We start from the raw sequence: 23,148 nt of genomic DNA, 5'->3' as shown, positions 1-23,148 counted from the left end.
CTCTGTACTCACCTGGTTTAAAAGCTCTGCTGATTTCAGGCAAAGTCAGATCTTCGAGGAGCTTCAATCAGCAGCTCACACCCTTAACAACTGTGGGAGACAATCGGAAAGTGGAGACTTGATGCAGCTTCCGAACTCTCCACTCTCCGACCATCTCCCGTAGATGTTAACAGCACGATCAGCTGATGGGGAGTTCGGGAAGCTTCAAGCGGATGGATTTCCGGCTGGTACGGTGGGTGCTGACTCTCTCCCTGCCTTCAAGAGGGAGCTGGACCGATTATTGACTGGGGCAGAGCTCGCATCATATAGAAGGTAAGTGGCTTTACAGATGACACTTGGTCCATGTGATCTCTTGGACTGGTTTCAATCGTCTAAGGGAGTCGGAGAGGAATTTTTCAGATTTTTTGTTTCCCTTATTGGCCCTGAGTTTCTTTTTCTGTTTTTCTGCCTCTCCCAGGAGATTACATGACTGCAGGGGCTGGGGTGGGGGGCGGTGGTGGGGGGTGGGGGGGGGGAGGAAAGACAGAAAGAAAGACTTGCATTTATATAGCACCAACCTTAGGATGACCCAAAGTGCTTTACAGCCAATGAAGGTTTTTGATGTTTAGTCACTGTTGTAACGTAGGAAACACGGCAGGTAATTTGTGCACAACTTGCCCACAAACAGCAATGGGATAATGACCAGATAATCCGTTTTAGTGATGTTAGTTGAGGGATAAATATTGGTCAGGCCTCCCCTGTGCTTCTTTGAAATACTGCCATGGGATCTTTTAGGTCCACCTGAGAGGACAAACGGGCTTATCATCTCATCGAAAAGAAGGCACCTCCGACAGTGGAGCACTCCCTCAGCACTGCACTGGGAGTGTCAGCCTGGATTATGTGCTCAAAACTCTAGAGTGCCCAGAAGCCCCTAGGATTGGTCCTATCCCAGGATTAAACAATCTTGCGAGACTTACGTGAGTATAAGGCAAGGCGGCAGTTATAGCCAGCCCAACCGGCAGGGCAAAGACAGGCGTATCGGTTTACATCATCCACGCAGATCCCACCATTCAGACAAGGGTTACTGATGCACTCGTTTACATCTGAGGGAAGAGAGTGTAAGCAACGGGCAGCATTAGATTTGAAGCTGGCACTGTACTCTTGAACCGATAATCAAAAACTTGCACATATGGAGTTCTCTTTTCTATTTTCTTCAAATAGATTTTGTGCTGAAGTCTACTGGAGTGGAACTTGATCCCACAACCTTCTGACTGAGAGGAGAGAATGCTATCATCTGAGCTACTGCAGACAACTGTGTGTCCCCACTCCTGTATATCACAGGGTGGACAAAAGGGAACAATTCACAATCTTCTGGTACAGTCCACAATCTCTCAAGTTATGCAAAAGGTCAGAACTAGGTTAGATGTGAGGAGGTGGTTCTTTTCCCAGAGAATAGTGGACCTCTGGAACAGGCTGCCGACTCGTGCAGTGGACGCCGATTCGCTGAATTCCTTCAAGTTGGACCTGTTTCTGTCTGGGGCAGAGATCACCTCATCTTAGAGGTAGGTATCTGGTAACATGGCTCAGGGCCACAGTGGTCTCCTGGTCTAGTTTTGATCGTCAAAAGGGGGCCGGACAGAAATGTTCCAGATTTTTTTCCCCCTAATTGGCCTGTATTTTTTTTATTATTTGGTTTCTTTCCGCTCCCAGATCACATGGTGTTCGGGTGGAGCAGGGAGTGTATATATTATGATGCACAAGGCATCGCAGTTGTGTGGGACGGGCTGGATGGACCAGTGGGTCTTTTTCTGTCCATCATTGTTCATATATTTGTACAGTCCAGTTCCTTTGTGTCTCAGTACAGTATCAGTGTGCACAGGAGGAGACTGTTCTGTCCTCCTTTGCTTGCGCTGTATTTAGCCCCATCGCAGGGGCTGACTGTGCAGCTGTATTTTCCCGCTCTCTCCCCAAACCGATCCCAGTTTTCTCCTTTCTCCCTTACACCCTTTAATATTCTTCAAGAAACTATCGAGCACCATTTTTTGAAAGTTGTAATCAATGTAACACCAATCGCCACTTCTATCAAAGCTTACCCACACTTTGCAGGAGAAAGTTTCTTCTAATCTCCCTCTTTATGTATCCAGCAGTTATCTTGAGATCAGACCTTGTGTTTTCTACCAATGGAAATAATCTATCTATGTCCACCTTGCCTATTCCTTTTAGCAATTTGAACAACGCTATCAAATCTCCCCTCAATCTCCTCAGGTCAGTATAACATTTCATAGAGAGCAATTCATCCCTGTCTGTTCTTCAACAGCCCCTATGTGTCTCAGTATCAGCTCCTGTACATGTACAGTATACAGGGGGTAAAAAGGAATGATTCACTCACGTCTGGTACTGTATGGCCCATGTGTGTCTCAGTATCAGCTCCTGTACATGTACAGTATACAGGGGGTAAAAAGGAATGATTCACTCACGTCTGGTACTGTATGGCCCATGTGTGTCTCAGTATCAGCTCCTGTACATGTACAGTATACAGGGGGTAAAAAGGAATGATTCACTCACGTCTGGTACTGTATGGCCCACGTGTGTCTCAGTATCAGCTCCTGTACACATACAGCTCACAGCTAGTGAAAGGGAACAATTCACTCCCAACTGGTACTGTACAGCCCATGTGTGTCTCAGTGTCAGCTCCTGTACATGTACAGTACACACTGGGTAAAAGGGAACAATTCACTCATGAATGTTACTGTAAAGCTATGTGTGTCTCAGCTCCTTTACAAGTATTTAGATAATGTTATGAAGGTGGTCATTGTAATTAAAGGGTTACTGAAGTGAGGCATTGTAATGGGAAGCAGAAGTTTAGTAAAATGTCACCTTCATAAAGTAATTCAAGAAGATTGAACACTTAAGAAGCTGCAGTTATAATAATAAAGGAAGTTTGTACTTGCAAGTCATTGTAATAAAATGGGTTACTTTAGTTCAATGAAGGCCATTAAACTGGGTGGTGTTATAAAGAGGTTTACTGCAGTTAGGCGGTTGTAAAGGGATTAATGCACCAAGAGGTTGTGGATTGTACAGTTTTAAAGCAGGAATAACATGTGTAATTCTATTGCTGATGTCCCAGTGGTTAGTGCTTTAAACCAGTAGTGTCATGCAAAATTTTTGGCTTGCAATATAAATATTTACTCTTCACCTCACTCAGTGCAGAACACTTACTTTTACAGAAAGGCAGCTGGCCACTCCAACTCTTGTCTTGGAGGCACACCCTGCTGTTTGACCCCACCAGCACAAATCCAGGGTCACAGGCAAAGTGCACCTCATGGCCCACTAAATATCTGCTTCCAAATTTCTTCCCATTATTCGGGGCGTGGAGTTTGGGGCACGTTTCTGCGGAAACAAAACATAGAAAGTGAAACACGGAGGAGAAGGGTACCACAGTTAGTGAAGAGTTTGCTCTCAGTCAGCGTCGCTGTCTCACAAAGAAAAAGAACTTGCATTTATATTGTGCCTTTCACAACCTCAGTACGTCCCAAAGCGTTTATAGCCAATGAAGCACTTTTTTTTTAAAGTTTACTCACTGTTGTAATGTAGGGAAAAGCGACAGTCGATTACCGCACAGCAAGATCCCACAAACAGCAATGAGATAAATGACCAGATAGTCTGTTTTAGTGATGTTGATTGAAGGATAAATTTTGGCCAGGAGACCAGAGAGAACTCCCCTGCTCTTCTTTCAATTGTGCCATGGGATCTTTTACGTCCACCTGAGAGGGCAGATGGGGCCTCGCCTTAATGTTTCATCCGAAAGACGGCACCTCCAGACTGTGCAGCACTCCCTCAGTACTGCACTGGGGTGTCAGCCTGGATCATGTGCTCAAGTCTCTGGAGTGTGGTTTGGAACCTACAACTTTCTGACTCAAAGGTGAGTGTGCTACCACTAAGGCAAGGCTGAGACCGTAGCCAGGATAGCTACTGATTGTGGAACTCAGCAGAGCAATTGCTCCGGTCCGTGCTGGCCTGAGGTCCGAACCCTTCAGAAGGATATATTGGCCTTGGAGGGGATTCCAGCTTCACCAGAATGATACTGAAGCTTAAAGGGTTCAGTTAAGAGGACAGATTGCATAAACTTGGCTTAGAAGGTTAGAAGGTTAAAAGGTGATCTAATCGAGTTGTTTAAAATGATAAAGAGATTTGATAACTATTTCCTCTGGTGGGGAATCCAGAACAAGGGGACATAACCTTAAAATTAGAGCTAGGCCGTTCAGGAGTGAAATTAAGAATCACTTTTTCATACAAAGGGTAGTAAAAATCCGGAATTTGCTCCCCAAAAGGCTGTGGATGCTGGGGGTTAATTGAAGCTTTCAAGACTGAGGTCCATAAATTTTTATTGGGTGAGGGTATCAAGGGATAGGGATCAAAGGCAGGTAAATAGGGTTGAGGTACAGATCAGCCATGATCTAACTGAATGGTGGAACAGGCTCGAGGGGATGAATGGCCTTCTAGAGGAAATAGTTTCACTCCTAAATGGTCCAGCTCTAATTTTAAGATTATGCCTTCTTGATCTGGATTCCCCCAATAGAGGAGATAGTTTCTCTGTTTCTACCCTATCAAATACTTTTATCATTTTAAACACCTCGATTCGATCACTCCTCAGTCTTCTAAACTTGAGGGAATACAAACCAAGGACTAATAATCCAGAGAACTTGAGTTCAAATCCCCATTATGGCAGTTTGACAATTTGAATTCAGTTAATAAAATCTGGAAATAAAAAGCTGGTATCAGTAAAAGTGACCATGAAGCTGTCGGATTGTCGTAAAAACCCAACTGGTTCACTAATGTCCTTTAGGGAAGGAAACCTGGCGTCCTTACCCGGTCTGGCATGTATGTGGCTCATGTCCCACACCAATGTGGTTGACTCATAAGTACCCTCTGAAGTGGCCTAGCAAGCCACTCAGATGTCTCAAACCACTTGGCAACTAGGGTTGGGCAATAAATGCCGGCCTTGCCAAAGACACCCACAACCCAAAGGAATGAATTTTTAAAAAGGAGCTGGATTGAGACTGTCCTAAACTTATCTCAAGTATCCCCCTCACAGGTAACAAATTGGAAAGGCTTTTATTAGTCTAGGCGAGATTCAAACCCATAGGCTGAAGGTGAAAGGCCAGTGTCTAACCTGCTATGCCACCCAGTCCCTTTGATTCAAAGCCTGCTGAAAGCTACTTATTTGCAAATCCGATTTAAACAAATTCTTAAGCAAATTCCTGATTTAAGAAAATATTTGCCGACTCCCAATCAAGATGTTCAATTCTGTCCAATCAGCCCTCTGTAATAAGCAACTTCTTACCCCTCTCCTGATCTATGTGTCTGTTGATTTTACTTGATCTTCCCATAGTTCATGCTCTCCTCCTCAAAGCATTAAGTAGAAGGTGCATTCCAAGCAGTGGTGGGTTATGGAATACAAAGCACTGTCTAACAGGCTGTACAGCGCAGTCATGGGTGCTCTGCTAAAATCCGGTTATTTTCCTTAATCCATTGTAATCACCTCATTCCTTTCCAACTGGTTATACCACCGGAAACTATCAGAGGAGATTTAGAAACATCCACTGAAAAATACTGATCCAACTTTTGGAGGACATTTGAGGGGGGAAAAAAAGGTGCCTGAAGTCTGGAACCATGGCTGCATCATAAAGTTACCAGAGAAGGTGTCGGACTTGGTTCAGTGACTGCACTCTTGCCTCTGATTCAAAAGGTTGTAAGTTCATGTCCCACTCCAGAGACATAATCTAGGCTGACACTCCCTCAGTACTGCGCTGGGAGTGTCAGCCTAGATTATAGGCTCAAGTTCCTGGAGTTTTTTTTTTATTCGTTCATGGGATGTGGGCGTCGCTGGTGAGGTCGGCATTTATTGCCCATCCCTAATTGCCCTTGAGAAGGTGGTGGTGAGCTGCCTTCTTGAACCGCTGCAGTCCGTGTGGTGACGGTTCTCCCACAGTGCTGTTAGGAAGGGAGTTCCAGGATTTTGACCCAGCGACAATGAAGGAACGGCGATATATTTCCAAGTCGGGATGGTGTGTGACTTGGAGGGGAATGTGCGGGTGGTGTTGTTCCCATGTGCCTGCTGCTCTTGTCCTTCGAGGTGGTAGAGGTTTGGGAGGTGCTGTCGAAGAAGCCTTGGCGAGTTGCTGCAGTGCATCCTGTGGATGGTACACACTGCAGCCACTGTGCACAGGTGGTGAAGGGAGTGAATGTTTAGGGTGGTGGATGGGGTGCCAATCAAGCGGGCTGCTTTATCTTGGATGGTGTCGAGCTTCTTGAGTGTTGTTGGAGCTGCACTCATCCAGGCAAGTGGAGAGTATTCCATCACACTCCTGACTTGTGCCTTGTAGATGGTGGAAAGGCTTTGGGGAGTCAGGAGGTGAGTCACTCGCCGCAGAATACCGAGCCTCTGACCTGCTCTCGTAGCCACAGTATTTATATGGCTGGTCCAGTTAGGTTTCTGGTCAATGGTGACCCCCAGGATGTAGATGGTGGGGCATTCGGCAATGGTAATGCCGTTGAATGTCAAGGGGAGGTGGTTAGACTCTCTCTTGTTGGAGATGGTCATTGCCTGGCACTTATCTGGCGCGAATGTTACTTGCCACTTATGAGCCCAAGCCTGGATGTTGTCCAGGTCTTGCTGCATGCGGGCTCGGACTGCTCCATTATTTGAGGGGTTGCGAATGGAACTGAACACTGTGCAATCATCAGCGAACATCCCCATTTCTGACCTTATGATGGAGGGAAGGTCATTGATGAAGCAGCTGAAGATGGTTGGGCCTAGGACACTGCCCTGAGGAACTCCTGCAGCAATGTCCTGGGGCTGAGATGATTGGCCTCCAACAACCACTACCATCTTCCTTTGTGCTAGATATGACTCCAGCCACTGGAGAGTTTTCCCCCTGATTCCCATTGACTTCAATTTTACTAGGGCTCCTTGGTGCCACACTCGGTCAAATGCTGCCTTGATGTCAAGGGCAGTCACTCTCACCTCACCTCTGGAATTCAGCTCTTTTGTCCATGTTTGCACCAAGGCTGTAATGAGGTCTGGGGGCGAGTGGTCCTGGCGGAACCCAAACTGAGCATCGGTGAACAGGTTATTGGTGAGTAAGTGCCGCTTGATAGCACTGTCGACGACACCTTCCATCACTTTGCTGATGATTGAGAGTAGACTGATAGGGCGGTAATTGTCCGGATTGGATTTGTCCTGCTTTTTGTGGACAGGACATACCTGGGCAATTTTCCACATTGTCGGGTAGATGCCAGTGTTGTAGCTGTACTGGAACAGCTTGGCTAGAGGGGCAGCTAGTTCTGGAGCACAAGTCTTCAGCACTACAGCCGGGATGTTGTCGGGGCCCATAGCCTTTGCTGTATCCAGTGCACTCAGCCGTTTCTTGATATCACGTGGAGTGAATCGAATTGGCTGAAGACTGGCTTCTGTGATTGTGGGGATTTCGGGAGGAGGCCGAGATGGATCATCCACTCGGCACTTCTGGCTGAAGATGGTTGCAAACGCTTCAGCCTTGTCTTTTGCACTCACGTGCTGGACTCCGCCATCATTGAGGATGGGGATCTTTGCAGAGCCTCCTCCTCCCATTAATTGTTTAATTGTCCACCACCATTCACGACTGGATGTGGCAGGACTGCAGAGCTTTGATCTGATCAGTTGGTTGTGGAATCGCTTAGCTCTGTCTATAGTGGGACTTGAACCCATGACCTTCTGACTCAGAGGCAAGAATGCTACCCACAACTGACACCTCGGAAAAACAAGAACATCATTCTTATCCCTAAAGCAAATCTGGAGATTCAGAACATCAAGCTTCACCTTTTTTTAATGTCAAATCAGTGCTGTTGTACAGAGTGGAAAGAATCAAGGACCAGGCCATACTAGATTTCGTGATGAGTAACGAACCAGAATTAGTTAACAATTTGATGGTAAATCTTGCAAATTGTGACTATAATACGATTGAATTTGATATTAATTTTGAGAGGGAGAAGGGAGAATAACAAGCCAAGGTTTTAAATTTAATTAAGGCAAAACTTTGAAGGGATGAAAAATAAATTGATCACCGTAAATTGGGCTGAGCTATTAATGGGTAAACCTACAATCAGTGGGAAGTATTCAAAGAAGCATTTGGTATGATACAAAACTAGTACATGCCCCTAAAGGGCAAAGGCTCTACTTGTGTAGTTAAGCAACCATGGTCAACAAACGAGGTAAGAGACAGTATCAAACTCAAAGAAAATGCAAGGAAAAGTGGAAATCCAGCAGACTGAGAGTGCTACAAAAAGCAATAAAGGGACACAATGAAAGTAATAAGATGAAGAAAGGGAATGTGAAAAAAACATGCAAGGGATATCAAAGCTAACAGCAAATGTTTTTATAAATAAATGAAGAGTGGTAAGGGGGAACCTAGGACCCATTAAAGACAGATGCAGGTGAGACTATAATGGACAAGAAGAAAATGGCAGTCTTGTATCCATTTTCACACTGGAGGAAGAGGACAAAATACCAGTGGTACATGGGAACCTAAAAATAAGTCAAAGAGAGGAATTTAGTGGATTTAATATGTTAAAAAATGGTAATAGAGAAAATAATGGGACTTAAGATACACAAAACTCCGGGACCTGATGGTTTCCAACCTAGAGTATTAAAAAAAGTGAGGAAATTGCAGATGTGTTCGTCATAATTTTCCATAGCTCACTAGATTCAAGTAATTGTGTCTTTGGATTGGAAAATTGCAAATGTCGCTCCATTTTTTATATATAGAAACCAGGAAAATACAGACTCATCAGTTTAACATCAGTTGTAGGGCAGTTACTGGAGTCTGTCATCAGTGATAGAGTGACTGAGCATTTGGACAAGTGTGAGGTGATTGAAGCAAGTCAGCATGGATTTGTGAGTAGATCATGTCTGACTAATCTAGTTGAATTTTTGAGATCACTAACATGGTGGACATGGAAGTCTCCATGGATGGTGTCTTTATGAACCTCCAGAAGGCATTTGATAAAGTTCTGTTTAGAGATTATTCACAAAAATGCCTCTGGTGATAGACCTCAGCACAGTTAGATGCTTGATACCTCTCTATTTTCCTTTTCCTGCCCCCCTTATCTCCCTGACTCTGAGTCTGCTTATGAACCATTCATCTCTAACTCCTTCCAGTCCTGACGAAAGGTCATCAACTGAAACATTAACCCTACGTTTCTCTCTCTTTCTCCACCAATCCTGCTTGACCTGCTTGGTTTCTTGGTGGAACCGAGGCGAGTAAATGGAGTTGAGGTAGAGATCAACCATGATCTAACTGAACAGTGGCCAACAGGCTCGAGGGGCTGAATGGCCTGCTCCTATTCCTTTGTTTCCAACATTTTCTGTTTTCATTTCAGATTCCCAGCACCTCGCAGTTTTTGGCTTTCTTGTGTTAGATGAGATCTGCTGTGGTTCAGGATACCCGTTAACAGCACCTTAACAAGTACCTCAATCCAAGTCTCAATGTCCATTTTTGTACTCAAGTACTACATTGCCATCTTGCATGTTGCCCATTCTGCCCTCTCTAAGACACGACAAAATTAAGCATGGGTCATGGCACTTCTGGAGTGAGTCTTGCTACAGAGTTCTACCCGATCGTTGAGAAATGTACTGAGGCAAAATAAACTGCAACAACAACAACTTGCATTTAAAAGGTACCTTTAACACAGTAAAATGGCCCAAGGCGCTTCACAGGAGCCTAATCAGACAAAAAATAGCTCATTTCAAATATAGATAGAAAATGCCTTGAATCTAGAAGATTATGGGGTGATCTAATTGAGGTGTTTAAGATGATTAAAGGAATTAATAGGGTAGATAGAGAGAAACTATTTCCTCTGATGGGGGAGTCCAGAAACAGGGGGCGTAACCTTAAAATTAGAGCTGGGCCGTTCAGGGGTGATGTCAGGAAACACTTCTTCACACAAAGGGTAGTGGAAATCTGGAACTCTTTCTCCTAAAAAGCTGTTGAGGCTGAGAGTCAATTGAAAATTCCAAAATTGAGATTGATAGATTTTTATTAGGTAAGCGTATTAAGGGCTACAGAACCAAGGCAGGTGGATGGAGTTAAGATACAAATCAGCCATGATCTAACCGAATGGTGGAACAGGCGAGAAGGGCTAAATGGCCTACTCCTCTTCCTATGTTGCTAAGAGGGAGGGCCTGAGGCTTACCGTTGCGTTTGGAGGCCTGTTTGTTCACTGTGTTCTGCAGAAGAGTGAGCTTTCTCTTCATCATGCGAATCCCCTGGGTATACTGGGCCTCCTGAGTGGAAAGCAGTTTCTGCATCTGACGAATGGCACTTAGAACCTGCTGCTTGCTGGGACAACCCTGCAAAAAGAAACATGGTGTAGGTACAAGGCATTATTTCTGATGCATCCTCTTTGCACACACGAAAAAAAAGGACGACCCTCTCAAAGCGTTCAAAATTGTATGTGTGCTGGAGCTGTGGACCGTGATGGGCTTCTAGTCACTGAAACCAAGGAGAAGCAAAATATTCCATTTCCTATTCGGATTTCTCCCAGCCACTTGCTTAAAGGGACCATGTCATGATGAGTCTCGTTGGCGTATTGAGTAAACTATCACTTAATCGACATGTTCATCAATTATGTGTCAGTCGTGGCTCAGTGGGTAGCACTCTCGTCTGCGAGTCAAAATGTCGTGTGGTTCAAGTCCCATTCTAGAAACTTGAGCACAGAATCTAGGCTACACTCCCAGTGCAGCACTGAGGGAGTGCTGCACTGTCGGAGGTGCAATCTTGCGGATGAGATGTTAAACCGACGCCCCCTCCACCTTTCAGGTGGACGTAGAAGATCCCATGGCACTATTTCCAAGAAGAGCAGGGGCGTTCTTCCCGGTGTCCTGGCCAATATTTATCCCTCAACTAACATCACTAAAACAGATTATCTGGTCATTATCACATTGCTGTTTGTGGGACCTTGCTGTGCACAAATTGGCTGCCATGACTATACTTCTAAAGTACTTCATTGGCTGTAAAGCACTTTGGGACATCCTGATATTGTGAATCTGAAAGGCAGCATCTCCAACAGTGCAGCACTGGGAGTGTCAGCCTAGATTATATGTTCAAGTCTCCGGAGCGGGGCATGAACCCATGACCTTCTCACTCAGAGGCAAGAATGCTGCCCACTGAACCACAGCTGTAATTAGATGGCACCAAGGTTGAGCTATTAAAGCCAGCAAATTGCAGCAGGGAGGGCTGATGGAGTCACAGTGTGTCATACTGTTGAGGTCATGGGAAAGAATGAGTTAGAGGAGGAGGCGGTGAGTCTTGATTTCAACACAAGTGAGGATTCAGGGGGGACTAACAGCGCATAAAGAGATGTAGAATTCCAATGGTTCACCATGACACCAGCAATCTTCCTCCTTCTTACTGCAGTGTTCTTGCAGGGAAACTTGTGCTCGTCTCAAATTTTAAACCGAAGCCAGGAATTTCCACTTCAGCACTCTGGTGCATGCTGGGAGCGCAAATTGCGCTCCCCGCCAGTGACTTTACGACCATCAATTTTGCGTCAGGAGCAGTGAAGTGGAAACCTGGGCCAGGGTCTCAAATGGATTACGTTACTGCAGAATGACTAACTTTAAAATACTGCCAACTGCAACTATTTGTCAAAACGTTTTGCTAATTATTTTTCCAATATGTTGGGACATCCGCTCATTAATTTTCCCATCAGATGCTGCAGGAGGAGGGCACATTATCCTACCCTTATAGTGGTGACTGGCAGTGTTACTACCAGAGCACATCCAGAATGAAGCTGATTTGTGACGGTACAACACCAGAGGATTGTATTGGAGTCTAGTGAAAGATATCATGCCTTTCACAACCTCAGGACGTCTCAAAGTGCTTTACAGCTAATGAAGTACTTTTAAATTGTAGTCACTGTTGTAATGTAGAAAATGCAGCAGCCAAATTGCGCACAGCAAGGTCCCACAAACAGCGATGTGATAATGACCGAATCATCTGTTTTAGTGATATTGGTTGAGGGGTAAATATTGGTCAGGACACTGGGGAGAACTCCCCTGCTCTTCTTCTAAGTAGAACCATGGGATCTTTTACATGCACCTCAGAGGGCAGAAATAAATCCTTTTCTGAATGAAGACTGACTTCGCCTTTGAAAAGGTCACCATCAGTCTACTGGAATAGACAGGGGTCACCAGAATATTCCAGCGTGAACGTTTTTTGTGTTCAGCTGGAAAGACAATAGTCACATGACAGCAGGGCGAGGGCCAGACATTCAAACTTGCAACTTTAGATCCTTACACAGAGTGTGAGCAACACATGGGGAAGGGTGTGGAGGCTAAAAACTTGGAATCATTTAAAAACTAGAGATTGTAGATTCTGTCTAAAGAACTTGCACCATTCATAACCTCAGGACCTTCCAAAGTGCATCACAACCATTGAATTACTTTGGAAATGTAGACACTGTTGTTTATTTTTGCAAACCTGACAGCCAGTTTGCATTATAGGAACATAGGAACAGGAGGAGGCCATTCAGCCCCTCGAGCCTGCTCCACCATTCAATTAGATCATGGATGATCTGCACCTTTACTCCATCTACCCGCCTTGGTACCATATCCTTAATACCCTTCCTAACAAAATCTATCAATCTCAGTTTCGTAATTTTCAATTGACCCCCCAGCCTCAACAGCTTTTGGGGAAGAAAGTTTCAGATTTCCACTACCCTTTGTGTGAAGAAGTGCTTCCTGACATCACCCCTGAACGGCCTAATTTTAAGTTTATGCCCCCTGGCTCCTCCACCAGAGGAAATTATTTCCCTCTATCTACTCTATCAAATCATCTTAAACAGCTCAATTAGATCACCCTTAATCTTCTATACTCGAAGGAATACCAGCCTAGTCTATGCAGCTTGTCCTCATACGTTAACCCTTTCAGCCTCAAGGTCCCACAAACAGCAATGAGATGAATGATGAATTAATCCATTTTGATGATGTTGGTTGCAGGATAAGTGTTGTCGAGGACATTAGCAGAAGGCCGCTGCTCTTCCTCGAATAGTCCCCCAGGGAATCTTTTACATCCACCCGAGAGGGCAGACAGGTCCTCGGTTTAATGTCTCATCCGAAAGGCGGCACCTCTGACAATATAGCTCTTCCTCAGTACTGCACTGGAATGTCAGCCTAGACAATGCGCTCAAGTTCTCGAGTAGGGTTTTGAATCCACAACCTTCTCATTCAGAGGTGAAGACGTTCCCACTGAGCCAAGGCCAACATCAATGATAAGTTTAGGAGCATCTCCCTCATTTGTACCAAAAGACGAGATCAACAGATGATAAATTATGCTGGATAACACTGAGGCAGGAGAATTACATCAGAATTAAGATGAACTACAAGAGTGAGTTATCCAGGTTGTTGGAATGAAATAAATAAAAATCCAAAACTGACTCCCAATTTCTGTTTTTTTACTCTATATCTTCAACACATGCTAGTAAATGAAGAATGCTCCTTTGTGCACTAGGGACCATACCGATGAACTATTAAAGCAGGAATAAAGAGGAAATCCAATTCCTTATACAAATAGATACGATATATTGTCTTATAATGCTCTGTTTAATCAAGTGTTCACACGGAATGTGAATAAGTTGGTGGCCCCTGTCTATTCCAGTGGAACCTCCAGAGTCTTACTTGAAGGTGTCATCTTTGGCTCACTTGCCAGCACTCCCAACTCTGAGTCAGAAGGTCAGGTGTTCAAGTCCCACTCCAGAGACTGGAGCACAAAATCCAAGCTGACACTTCAGTGTAGTGCTGAAGGAGTGCTGCATTGTTGGAGGTGCCGTCTTTCGGATGAGACGTTAAACCGAGGCCCCTTCTGCCCTCTCAGGTGGACATAAAAGATCCCATGGCAGTATTCGAAGAAGAGCAGGAAGCTATCCCCCCATGTCCTGGCCAATATTTATCCCTCAACCAACTTCACTAAAATATAGACTATCTGGTCATTATCACGTTACTGTAGTCATCAAGTTGAGGGATGTTAATGCTGTAAAATAGAACAAATTCCCATTTCTGATACATCAAACACTCCCAGCTCAGGAAACAGTATAGTTAGATATAGAGTCTAACACCCTCTACTCCGTCCCAACAATGCATTCAAGTCCCAACTCCGACTCATCTTCCTACTGTACCAATGTGACATTTTCAATTCCCGTACCAACTAATCTTGTGGCCTCTCTGAATGAATTTACCAATTTGGGCCAAATTCAGGGCACTTGTGACCCCCTGTTCACTAGATTGACCCTGCCCATAGCCATTGCAGAGGAGCTCTTTACAGCCAGTGGATAATCACTGTTCTGACTGGCGTAACCAATCAAAAGCATTCTGATTGATCTCTGTAACCTAGATGCACACACAGTAGCAATATATATGATATATAAAAAATACAATAATATTGTATAATATAATACAATATACATGCACACAAACATATGCACACACATACAAACATGTATACACACACACCAACTGTTCTCAATTCTTATTTAATTAAAGGCTAGGAAATGATGCTTTTCAAGAACTTAAAAGACTCTAAAACCATTTTCATGCAAGCCCATGATTAGTGCGGAATTAGATCTGAAAATTCTGTAGACGAGAGGGGACTAGTTTGCTTTGGAGTGAAACGCTTCCAACTTTGCAAAAAACAGATATTCGTACCTAAATCCAAGCCCACTGTAAATTGTGTTTCACTACTCAAGGTGAGCACACAGGGCTTCATTGTTTACAAGTTCACGGTTATAGAATGTTTCACTGTACAGTACAAACAATTCTGAAATGATTACAATAAGACATATGTTTTAAATTAAAGAGTGATGGAGCAAGCCATTCAGCCCACTGACCTCATCCCAACAGAGTACCAACCCCAACATCTTCTCATTACAGATGTCATGTCCACTTGAATAAGCAGATGGGTCCTCTGTCTAACATATGAACAAAGATGGACAGGAAAAGACCTACTGGTCCATCCAGCTTATGCATCACAACACAGACACTCCCCACCATCTCCTGGGAGATGCGAAAAATTAGATAAAAACCCAGGCCAATTAGGTGGGGGAATAAAATCTTGAAAATTCCTCTCCGACTCCCTTAGGCAATCAAAACTAGTCCAGCAGATCACTCTGGCCCTGATTAACGTTACCAGCTACCTACCTCTTGGACGAAGTGATCTCCTTCCCAACCAGAAACAGGTCCAGCTCTCATCTGAAGGACAGCACCTCTAACAACACAGCACTTCCTTCAGTCCTGCACTGGAACATCAGTCTAGATTTATGTGCTCAGGCCCTGGTACAAAGGCACGAACCCTCAAACTTCTAACATAGAGGGTGATAACGCTTCCAACTGAGCTAAGGTGGCATTCTGCACGAGTCAAGTCAACACTGACACTTAAGAAGGTTTTAATACTCCTCCTCCCACTTTAGAAGAGACATTTTGTAATATTTGAAGAAAATATTTACTGAGTAGACATTTGTTAAATTTATACAACATTTAAAACATTCACCAGCGCAGAGTCATGAAGTGTTGAACTCCCAATCTTGGCCTGTACCATCAAAAGGAAGGTATCAAGTAAAGGTCAGACAATGGTGTAGTTGATACATGTACTGTCTGGTGTGCAACAGAACAGGAAGGGGCTTGACCCTTGGTAGTTGGAGGAACACAGAGATCTCGGAGGGTTGTAGAGCTGGAGGAGGTTACAGATATAGGGAGGGGCGGGGCCACAGAGGGATTTGAACAAGGATGAGAATTTTAAATTTGAGGGTTGCAATTCTTACCTCGTGCATCCCCCACTTCCTTCACCCCAACATTGGCGGCCATTCTTTCAGCCGTCTAGGCCCTAAGCTCTGGAATTCCCTCCCTAAACCTTGCCGTCTCTCTACCTCTCTCTGCTCCTTTAAGTCGCTCCTTAAAACCTACCTCTTTGACCAAACTTTTGGTCACCTGTTCTAATATCTCCTTTTGTGATTTGGTGTCAAATTTTATCTGATAATGCTGCTGTGAAGCACATTGGGACATTTTACTACGTTAAAGGCGCTATATAAAACCAAGTTGTTGCTGTTGTATAGCGTTCGCTGATCTCAGTCAAGGCAGCAGATGTGCTACAAATTGGCCTCAGCACCTACGAGTTAGGGAGGAGATAAAACAGCCAGTTTTGCTGCTTCTGATCACCATCTAGCAACTCCTGCTGAAAAAGTACAAGTATGAAAATGTCAGAGGAGAACAGAATCAGGCTTGACTGTGTGGTTAAAAACCCAACATTCAGTATCTGTGCTGTTGCATGTGAAGACTAGCTACTTGGCCGAGGCTAAACCACGGGCCCATCTTCTCAGCTGAGGAATGTGAATTGTGTGGTCTGACGCAGGAAAAGAAGGGAACTTTAAAGAAACCATACAAAAGTTTGATGGCTTGTTTTGAAGGAATCCACATGGTCCCACCTTCAAATTTAACTCACAAAGCGAGCTGTCAAATCTCCTGCATGTTTATTTGCCCCTTTCACTGTTAAATGTTACGATGATAGATGATGGGTGTCAGCTGCGGCTCAGTTGGTAGCACTCTCGCCTCTGAGTCAGTTCTTAAATAATTCAAACTCCCCACATCATCAGCTGTAAATAAACCAAACTCTCCATATTATCAACTCAAAATAAACCAAACTCACCACATTATCAACTACATATAAACCAAACTCCCCACATTATCAACTCTAAATAATCCAAACTTCCCACATTATCAACTCTATATAATTCTAACTCCCCAAATTATCAATTCTGTATAAACCTAAGTGCTCTACATTATTAGTTATATTTAAGCAAACCATCCCAAATCATCGCACAAACGCAAGCTATGTGATAGCTATCTTTTTCCTATTTCTCTACTTGGGATGCAGTTCCAAAGTATGTCCTGCCTGGATAACGTTACCTTATTGGGATGATTCTGAACTGTGTTTCTTGTATTTCATTGGCTGTGAAGTGCTGTGGGATGTCCTGAGCTCTTGAAAGGCGCTATATAAATGCAAGTTCTTTCTTTCTTAATAAAACTTTGCTCGATCTGATCAAATTGTATTGTACATTTATACTGGCCCTCCATATTAAGTTCTCTACGCTGCACTTAGCAAAAGAGTGTGACTTCTTCAAAGGGTAATGAAAATCTAGAACTCTCTCCCCCAAAATGCTGCTGAGGCTGGGGGGTCAATTGAAATTTTCAAAACTGAGATCAAAAGATTTTTGTTGGGCAAGGGTATTAAGGGATACAGAACCAAGGCGGGTAGATGGTGTTAAGATATGAATCAGCCATGATCTAATTGAATGGCGGAGCAGGCTCAAGTTGCTGAATGACCTATTCCTGTTCCTATGTGATGGTATGTGTCTACTGTATTTTGTGACAATTCAGTTAGTGTACCAGGGAAGCTTCCTATAATGAGACAAAGTTGCAGTGAAAGAGATGTCTGAAGGCACTACAAAATCCAATTGAATTGAATGCTCAGATTCCAAGGATGCTTGTCCAAAACTTTAGATCACCCAATAATGTTTCAGCTCTCCAAACCTTGATAATAATGTATCAAACCTCAAAATGCCTATTGGTACCTCAGCCGAGATATCTGTTCCTACATTCACTGGATTCAAGCCCTTTTCCAGAAGCACTGCATTAGGATTCTAAACTGCAAACAAAGACAGAAGCTAAGCAGATTGCTGACCCCATTTGTGGTGTGGGGCCTACAAATACCTCCAGGGGAAAGTTCAGCTCTTTAGAATGAGATTCTTTGTGATGGGTGTCTTCGTGATGAAAAGAAAAACCAAGAACTTGCATTTATATAGCACCTTTCACGACCTCAGTACGTCCCAAAGAACTTTGCAGCCAATTAAGTACTTTTGAAGTATAGTCATTGTTGCAATGCAGGGAAACACGGCAAGATCCTACAAACAGCACTGTGATAAATGACCAGATAATCTTTTTTTTTAGTGATGTTGGTTGAGAGATAAATATTGGCCAGGACTCCAGGCCAATTCCAGGAGAACTCCTCTGCTCTTCTTCGAAATAGTGCCATGGAATCTTTTATGTCCACCTGAGAGGGCAGACAGGGCCTTGGATTAACGTCTCATCCAAAAGGCGGCACTTCCGACAGTGCAGCACTCCCTCAGTACTGTACTGGGAACATCAGCCTTGATATTGTGCTCAAGTCTTTGGAGTGGGGCTTAAACCCACATCCTTCCATCTTATAGGTGAAGTTTTGTTCTATCTTTCAACTCAAGAGAACTGGACTCACAAAGATACATGCATTATTGACGTTAAAATAACGTCCACTGACATTATACAGCTGTATGAACATGGACTGTGAACACTTCTGCAAAGGCTGCCATGTTGGACCCATCAAACAACTAATGTGCGCCATCTCCTTCATGCATGGCAACTTTCACACGAGAGGTTTAACAGCCGTTTGTCCCTTGTTCTGTACAGTTAGTTTCTGGGATATTTCTTACGCAGCCTATACACACTGCAGAGCAGTCACATTGTAGAGCCACTGAGGTGTCTAATACATGACCGAGTAAGGTTTGAAGAGGCTCCCGAACTACTCCATTTCACTGAAATGTATCCTTAATCAAACAGACCAAACGCAAAATGGAATGCTCAGGAGAAACATTATGCTGACAGCCCTTCCTTTGACTAACATGCCCAGACACCAAAACAAATGACATGATCAGAAACTTTGAACACTCTTCTTCCCTGCCCCCTCCCCATTATAGAACCAACAGGCAATTTCACCCTCATTCTCTAACTGGAACAAACAGAACGAATCATTTGATTTCTTGTACAAAATGGTGCAGCGGTGAAGCTAAATATTTACACTGGCAGGTTTAGAAAGGGTCCTTTGTGGCTTTTCTCGGTTGACTTACAGTATCCACACCATATAGATCGTACAGGCACATAGAATACATGCAGACTGTATCAGACCTGGCCATCACTGGTACAGGAGGAAAACTCTGAACCTGTTTGAGATCTTAGACAAAGAAAAACTTTGCATTTATATAGCACCTTTCATGACCTCAGGAGGTCCCAACGTGCTTTACAACCAATGAAGTACTTTTTGAAGTGTAGTCACCGTTGTGATGTAGGAAACAAAGCAGCCAATTTGCAAACAGCAAGCTCCCACAAACAGCAATTTGATAATGATCAGATAATCTGTTTTTAATGATGTTTGTTGAGCAATATGATATGGATATGAATGTAAAAGGTATGATCAGTAAGTTCGCTGATGATACAAAAATTGGTAGGGTGGTAAATAGCAAGGAGGATAGCCTCAGTCTGCAGGACGATATAGATGGGTTGGTCAGATGGGCGGAACAGTGGCAAATGGAATTTAACCCGGAAAAGTGCGAGGTGATGCACTTTGGAGGGACTAACAAGGCAAGGGACTACACAATGAATGGGAGGACCCTAGGCAAGACAGAGGGTCAGAGGGATCTTGGTGTGCAAGTTCACAGATCCCTGAAGGCGGCAGAACAGGTAGATAAGGTGGTAAAGAAGGCATATGGGATACTTGCCTTTATTAGCCGAGGCATAGAATATAAGAGCAAGGAGGTTATGATGGAGCTGTATAAAACACTGGTTAGGCCACAGCTGGAGTACTGTGTGCAGTTCTGGTCACCACACTACAGGAAGGATGTGATCGCTTTGGAGAGGGTGCAGAGGAGATTCACCAGGATGTTACCAGGGCTGGAGCGCTTCAGCTATGAAGAGAGACTGGGAAGATTGGGTTTGTTTTCCTTGGAGCAGAGGAGGCTGAGGGGGGACATGATTGAGGTGTACAAAATTATGAGGGGCACAGATAGGATGGATACTAAGGAGCTTTTTCCCTTCGTTGAGGGTTCTATAACAAGGGGACATAGATTCAAGGTAAAAGGCGGGAGGTTTAGAGGGGATTTGAGAAAGAACTTTTTCACCCAGAGGGTGGTTGGAGTCTGGAACTCACTGCCTGAAAGGGTTGTGGAGGCAGGAACCCTCACAACATTCAAGAAGCATTTGGATGAGCACTTGAAATGCCATAGCATACAAGGCTACGGACCAAATGCTGGAATATGGGATTAGAGTAGACAGGGCTGATGGCCGGCGCGGACACGATGGGCCGAAGGGCCTCTATCCGTGCTGTATAACTCTATGACTCTAATAAATATTGGCCAGGACACCTCCCCTGCTCTTCTTCAAATAATACCATGGGATCTTTTACGTCCAACTGAGAGGGCCGACGAAACCTCGGTTTAACGCCTCATTTGAAAGACCTCTGACAGTGCAACACTCCCTCAGTGCTACACTGGACTGTTTTGTGCTCTAGTCTCTGGAGTGGGATTTGAAACCACAACCTTCTGACTTAGAAGTGCTATCAACAGAGTCACGACTGACACCAACCATCCAGAGGTCATAAAGTCTCACACCCAGACTGGCACGGTGATCACTCCAAGCAAGGGAAAAACAACAGCATCACACGAGCTTATAATCATTTTCACATTGCTCAATATTCTTTAAAAGATTTATTTCCAGAAAAGTTACCTTAAAGTGCACATCAAAACCCTAGTATAACTTCAAACACCCTACTATATGATCAGAGTAACATCCAGCAAGTTAGGAGTTATTTGCAATAAACACTGAAGGTGATTTCAATTGATTCTCTCTCCACCTCCCCCCTCCCCGTGAAGTGTGTGAAACATATAAATGAGCAAAATGCACATGTGGACTGAGCATCTGTGAGACACATGTCTGTCGGAGCGTGTAACTCTCAGACACCTTCTAAGGCTGGAAAAGCGCCACACAGTCTGGACCACCTTCCCGGAAACCTGTACAACAGGAACCGCTCCAACACCTGCATACACAACAGAGTGAGAAGATACATGATGGCATTACACCCATCACCCACTCAAAACACCGACAGGAATAGTGACACTACCCAATGGCAACCGTAGACAAGCTAAGGCAGTCACAGTGCGCCACAATTCAGCTACCCCTTCACCTGTAGAGAGACCCCACCTGGACTCTGTAGTGTCTAGGGCCATTATACCAGCCTAGTTACAACCCTGCCAACAGACACAGTGGGCTTTAGTTCCTTGTGTGTGCTATTCTTGGTACAACACTGAATTGAATTCCAGTCTGCGCATCCCAGGATTTCTGCGAGTGTGTTAACGGGTGTGCTAAAAAAAAATCACACAGAGATAGAATTAAACACCACAGTATCAGTGCATGATCCTGCGAATGTTATACAAGCATCATATTCAAGAGCTGTATCAATATGTAGTCAGTGTAAAACTCTAAAAAGAAAGATAGAAAGAACTTGCATTTATATAGCACCTTTCACGACCTCAGGACATCCCAAGCGTTTTACAGCCAATGAAGTACATTTTTATGTGTGGTCACTGTTGAAATGTAGGGAAATGTGGCAACCAATTTACGCACAGCAAGCTCCCACAAACAGCAATGAGATAACGACCAGATCATCTGTTTTAATGATGTTGGATGAGGGACCGGGACACAGGGGAGAACTCATCCGCTCTTCTTCGAAATAGTGCTGTGGGATCTTTTACCTAAGAGGGAAGACGGGGCCTCAGTTTAACGTCTCATCCAAAAGACAGCATCTCCGACAGTGCGGCACTCCCTCAGTACTGTTAGCCTGGATTTATGTGTGGTCACTTTTGTAATGTAGGGAAACATGGCAACCAATTTATGCACAGCAAGCTCCCACAAACAGCAATGCGATAATGACCAGATAATCTGTTTTTAAGTGATGTTGGTTGAGGGATAAAGATTGGCCAGGCAGAACGCTCCTGCTCTTCTTCGAATAGATTTTGTGCTGAGGTCTCGGGAGTGGGATTATGAATCCACATCCTTCTGACTCAGAAGGCAAGTGTGCTACCACCAAGCCAAGGCTCACACCTAAGTTCACAGTGAGCTGTTGGAGATATCTCTCCAGGGGCCTCACCCAGGACCCCCGCCATTTCTCTGGAACAAATTAAATCTGGCCCGACTGCTTTTTCTACCTCGAAATATTTTAATTTACCTCACCTTGTGATATGCAAGAAAACTTACGAAATTATAATCCTGCCTGTTATGCAATGAGTAGGTTTGACTTTCTCGTGGTTAAAGGCAGATACAAAGGGCTTAATTTTAAAAGGGTGGCAGGATGGCAGCGGGGGGGGGGGGACAATGGGCAAGCGGCAAACCCGAATTTAAAAGAACTTACCTTTCCCCACGCAATCACGAGGTAAATGATCCTCATTAATCTTGTTTCTGGGTTTCGCGCCTGATTGACAGGCTGGCTGCCTACAGGAGTTGCATGTCGAGGTCGGGGAGGGGGGAGGAGAGAAAGAGAGAGAGAGAGATAGAGAGGTGTCATCGGGTGCTGGAACAGGGAGTGGGGGGGACATCGGACATCGCCTGCCAGGGGGGAGGAGACATCGGGGGGTGAGACATCGGGGAAGAGACATCCGACATCAGAGCAGGGGTGTGCAGGTGACATCATTTGAAAGGTAGGTTTATTTATTTTTTTAACTTTGTGAAATGTTATTTTATTTTATGTTTATTTTTGCCTGATCCAGCCCTTCAGGCCTAGGTTTCACCAGGCGTGAATCGGAAGCCGTGGGAAAGCCGCCCAGGTAAGTTGAAAATCGTTGTAACTACCTACCATGTAACAAATAAAGTACTCAAGTACCTCAATGAGGTACATTTACTTCTTTAAATATCGTCCCGCTGGCTTTAATTGCCAGTGGGACTTCCGGATTCTAGAACCCCGCGCGCACACAGATGCGTCTGTGAGAGAGGCGGAAGTCGGCGGGTCGGAGCTGGGTTCCTTACCCGCTCGGGATTTTACCGATTTTCACTGCCTCCCCGCCCCCAATGCACCTAGACCTTCATTTGAAAATCGAGCCCAAAGTATCTGTTCAACTCTTGATCTTTGCCATCATTAGAATTCCTCCAGCAATGGGTCTATTTCTTCCCCAGCTGACCTTTGAACCTCCCCCCATAAGCAACAAAATTGCTTTCCATTGACCTGACTACTTTGTCCTCTCTAGATTTATCTTAGCTTTCCTAACACCTCCCTTTGTTAATGTTCT

General features: G+C 44.3%; 1 protein-coding gene across 1 annotated transcript in view; it reads right to left on the bottom strand.

The window, feature by feature from the left end:
- LOC137326100 (fibulin-7-like) overlaps positions 1-23,148 on the bottom strand; it is a 51,287-nt gene that overhangs the window by 10,407 nt on the left and 17,732 nt on the right. The window contains exons 2-4 of the mRNA XM_067990974.1: positions 10,213-10,369; positions 3,199-3,369; positions 957-1,082 (exon numbers count right to left, since the gene is read on the bottom strand). Of these exons, the coding sequence (XP_067847075.1) occupies positions 957-1,082; positions 3,199-3,369; positions 10,213-10,369 (454 nt within the window). The remainder of the gene's footprint in view (positions 1-956; positions 1,083-3,198; positions 3,370-10,212; positions 10,370-23,148) is intronic.

The sequence above is a fragment of the Heptranchias perlo genome, chromosome 10, assembly GCF_035084215.1.
Source record: "Heptranchias perlo isolate sHepPer1 chromosome 10, sHepPer1.hap1, whole genome shotgun sequence".
In the NCBI taxonomy this organism is placed as follows: Eukaryota; Metazoa; Chordata; class Chondrichthyes; order Hexanchiformes; family Hexanchidae; genus Heptranchias; species Heptranchias perlo.
This window is presented reverse-complemented; position numbering and strand designations above follow the sequence as displayed.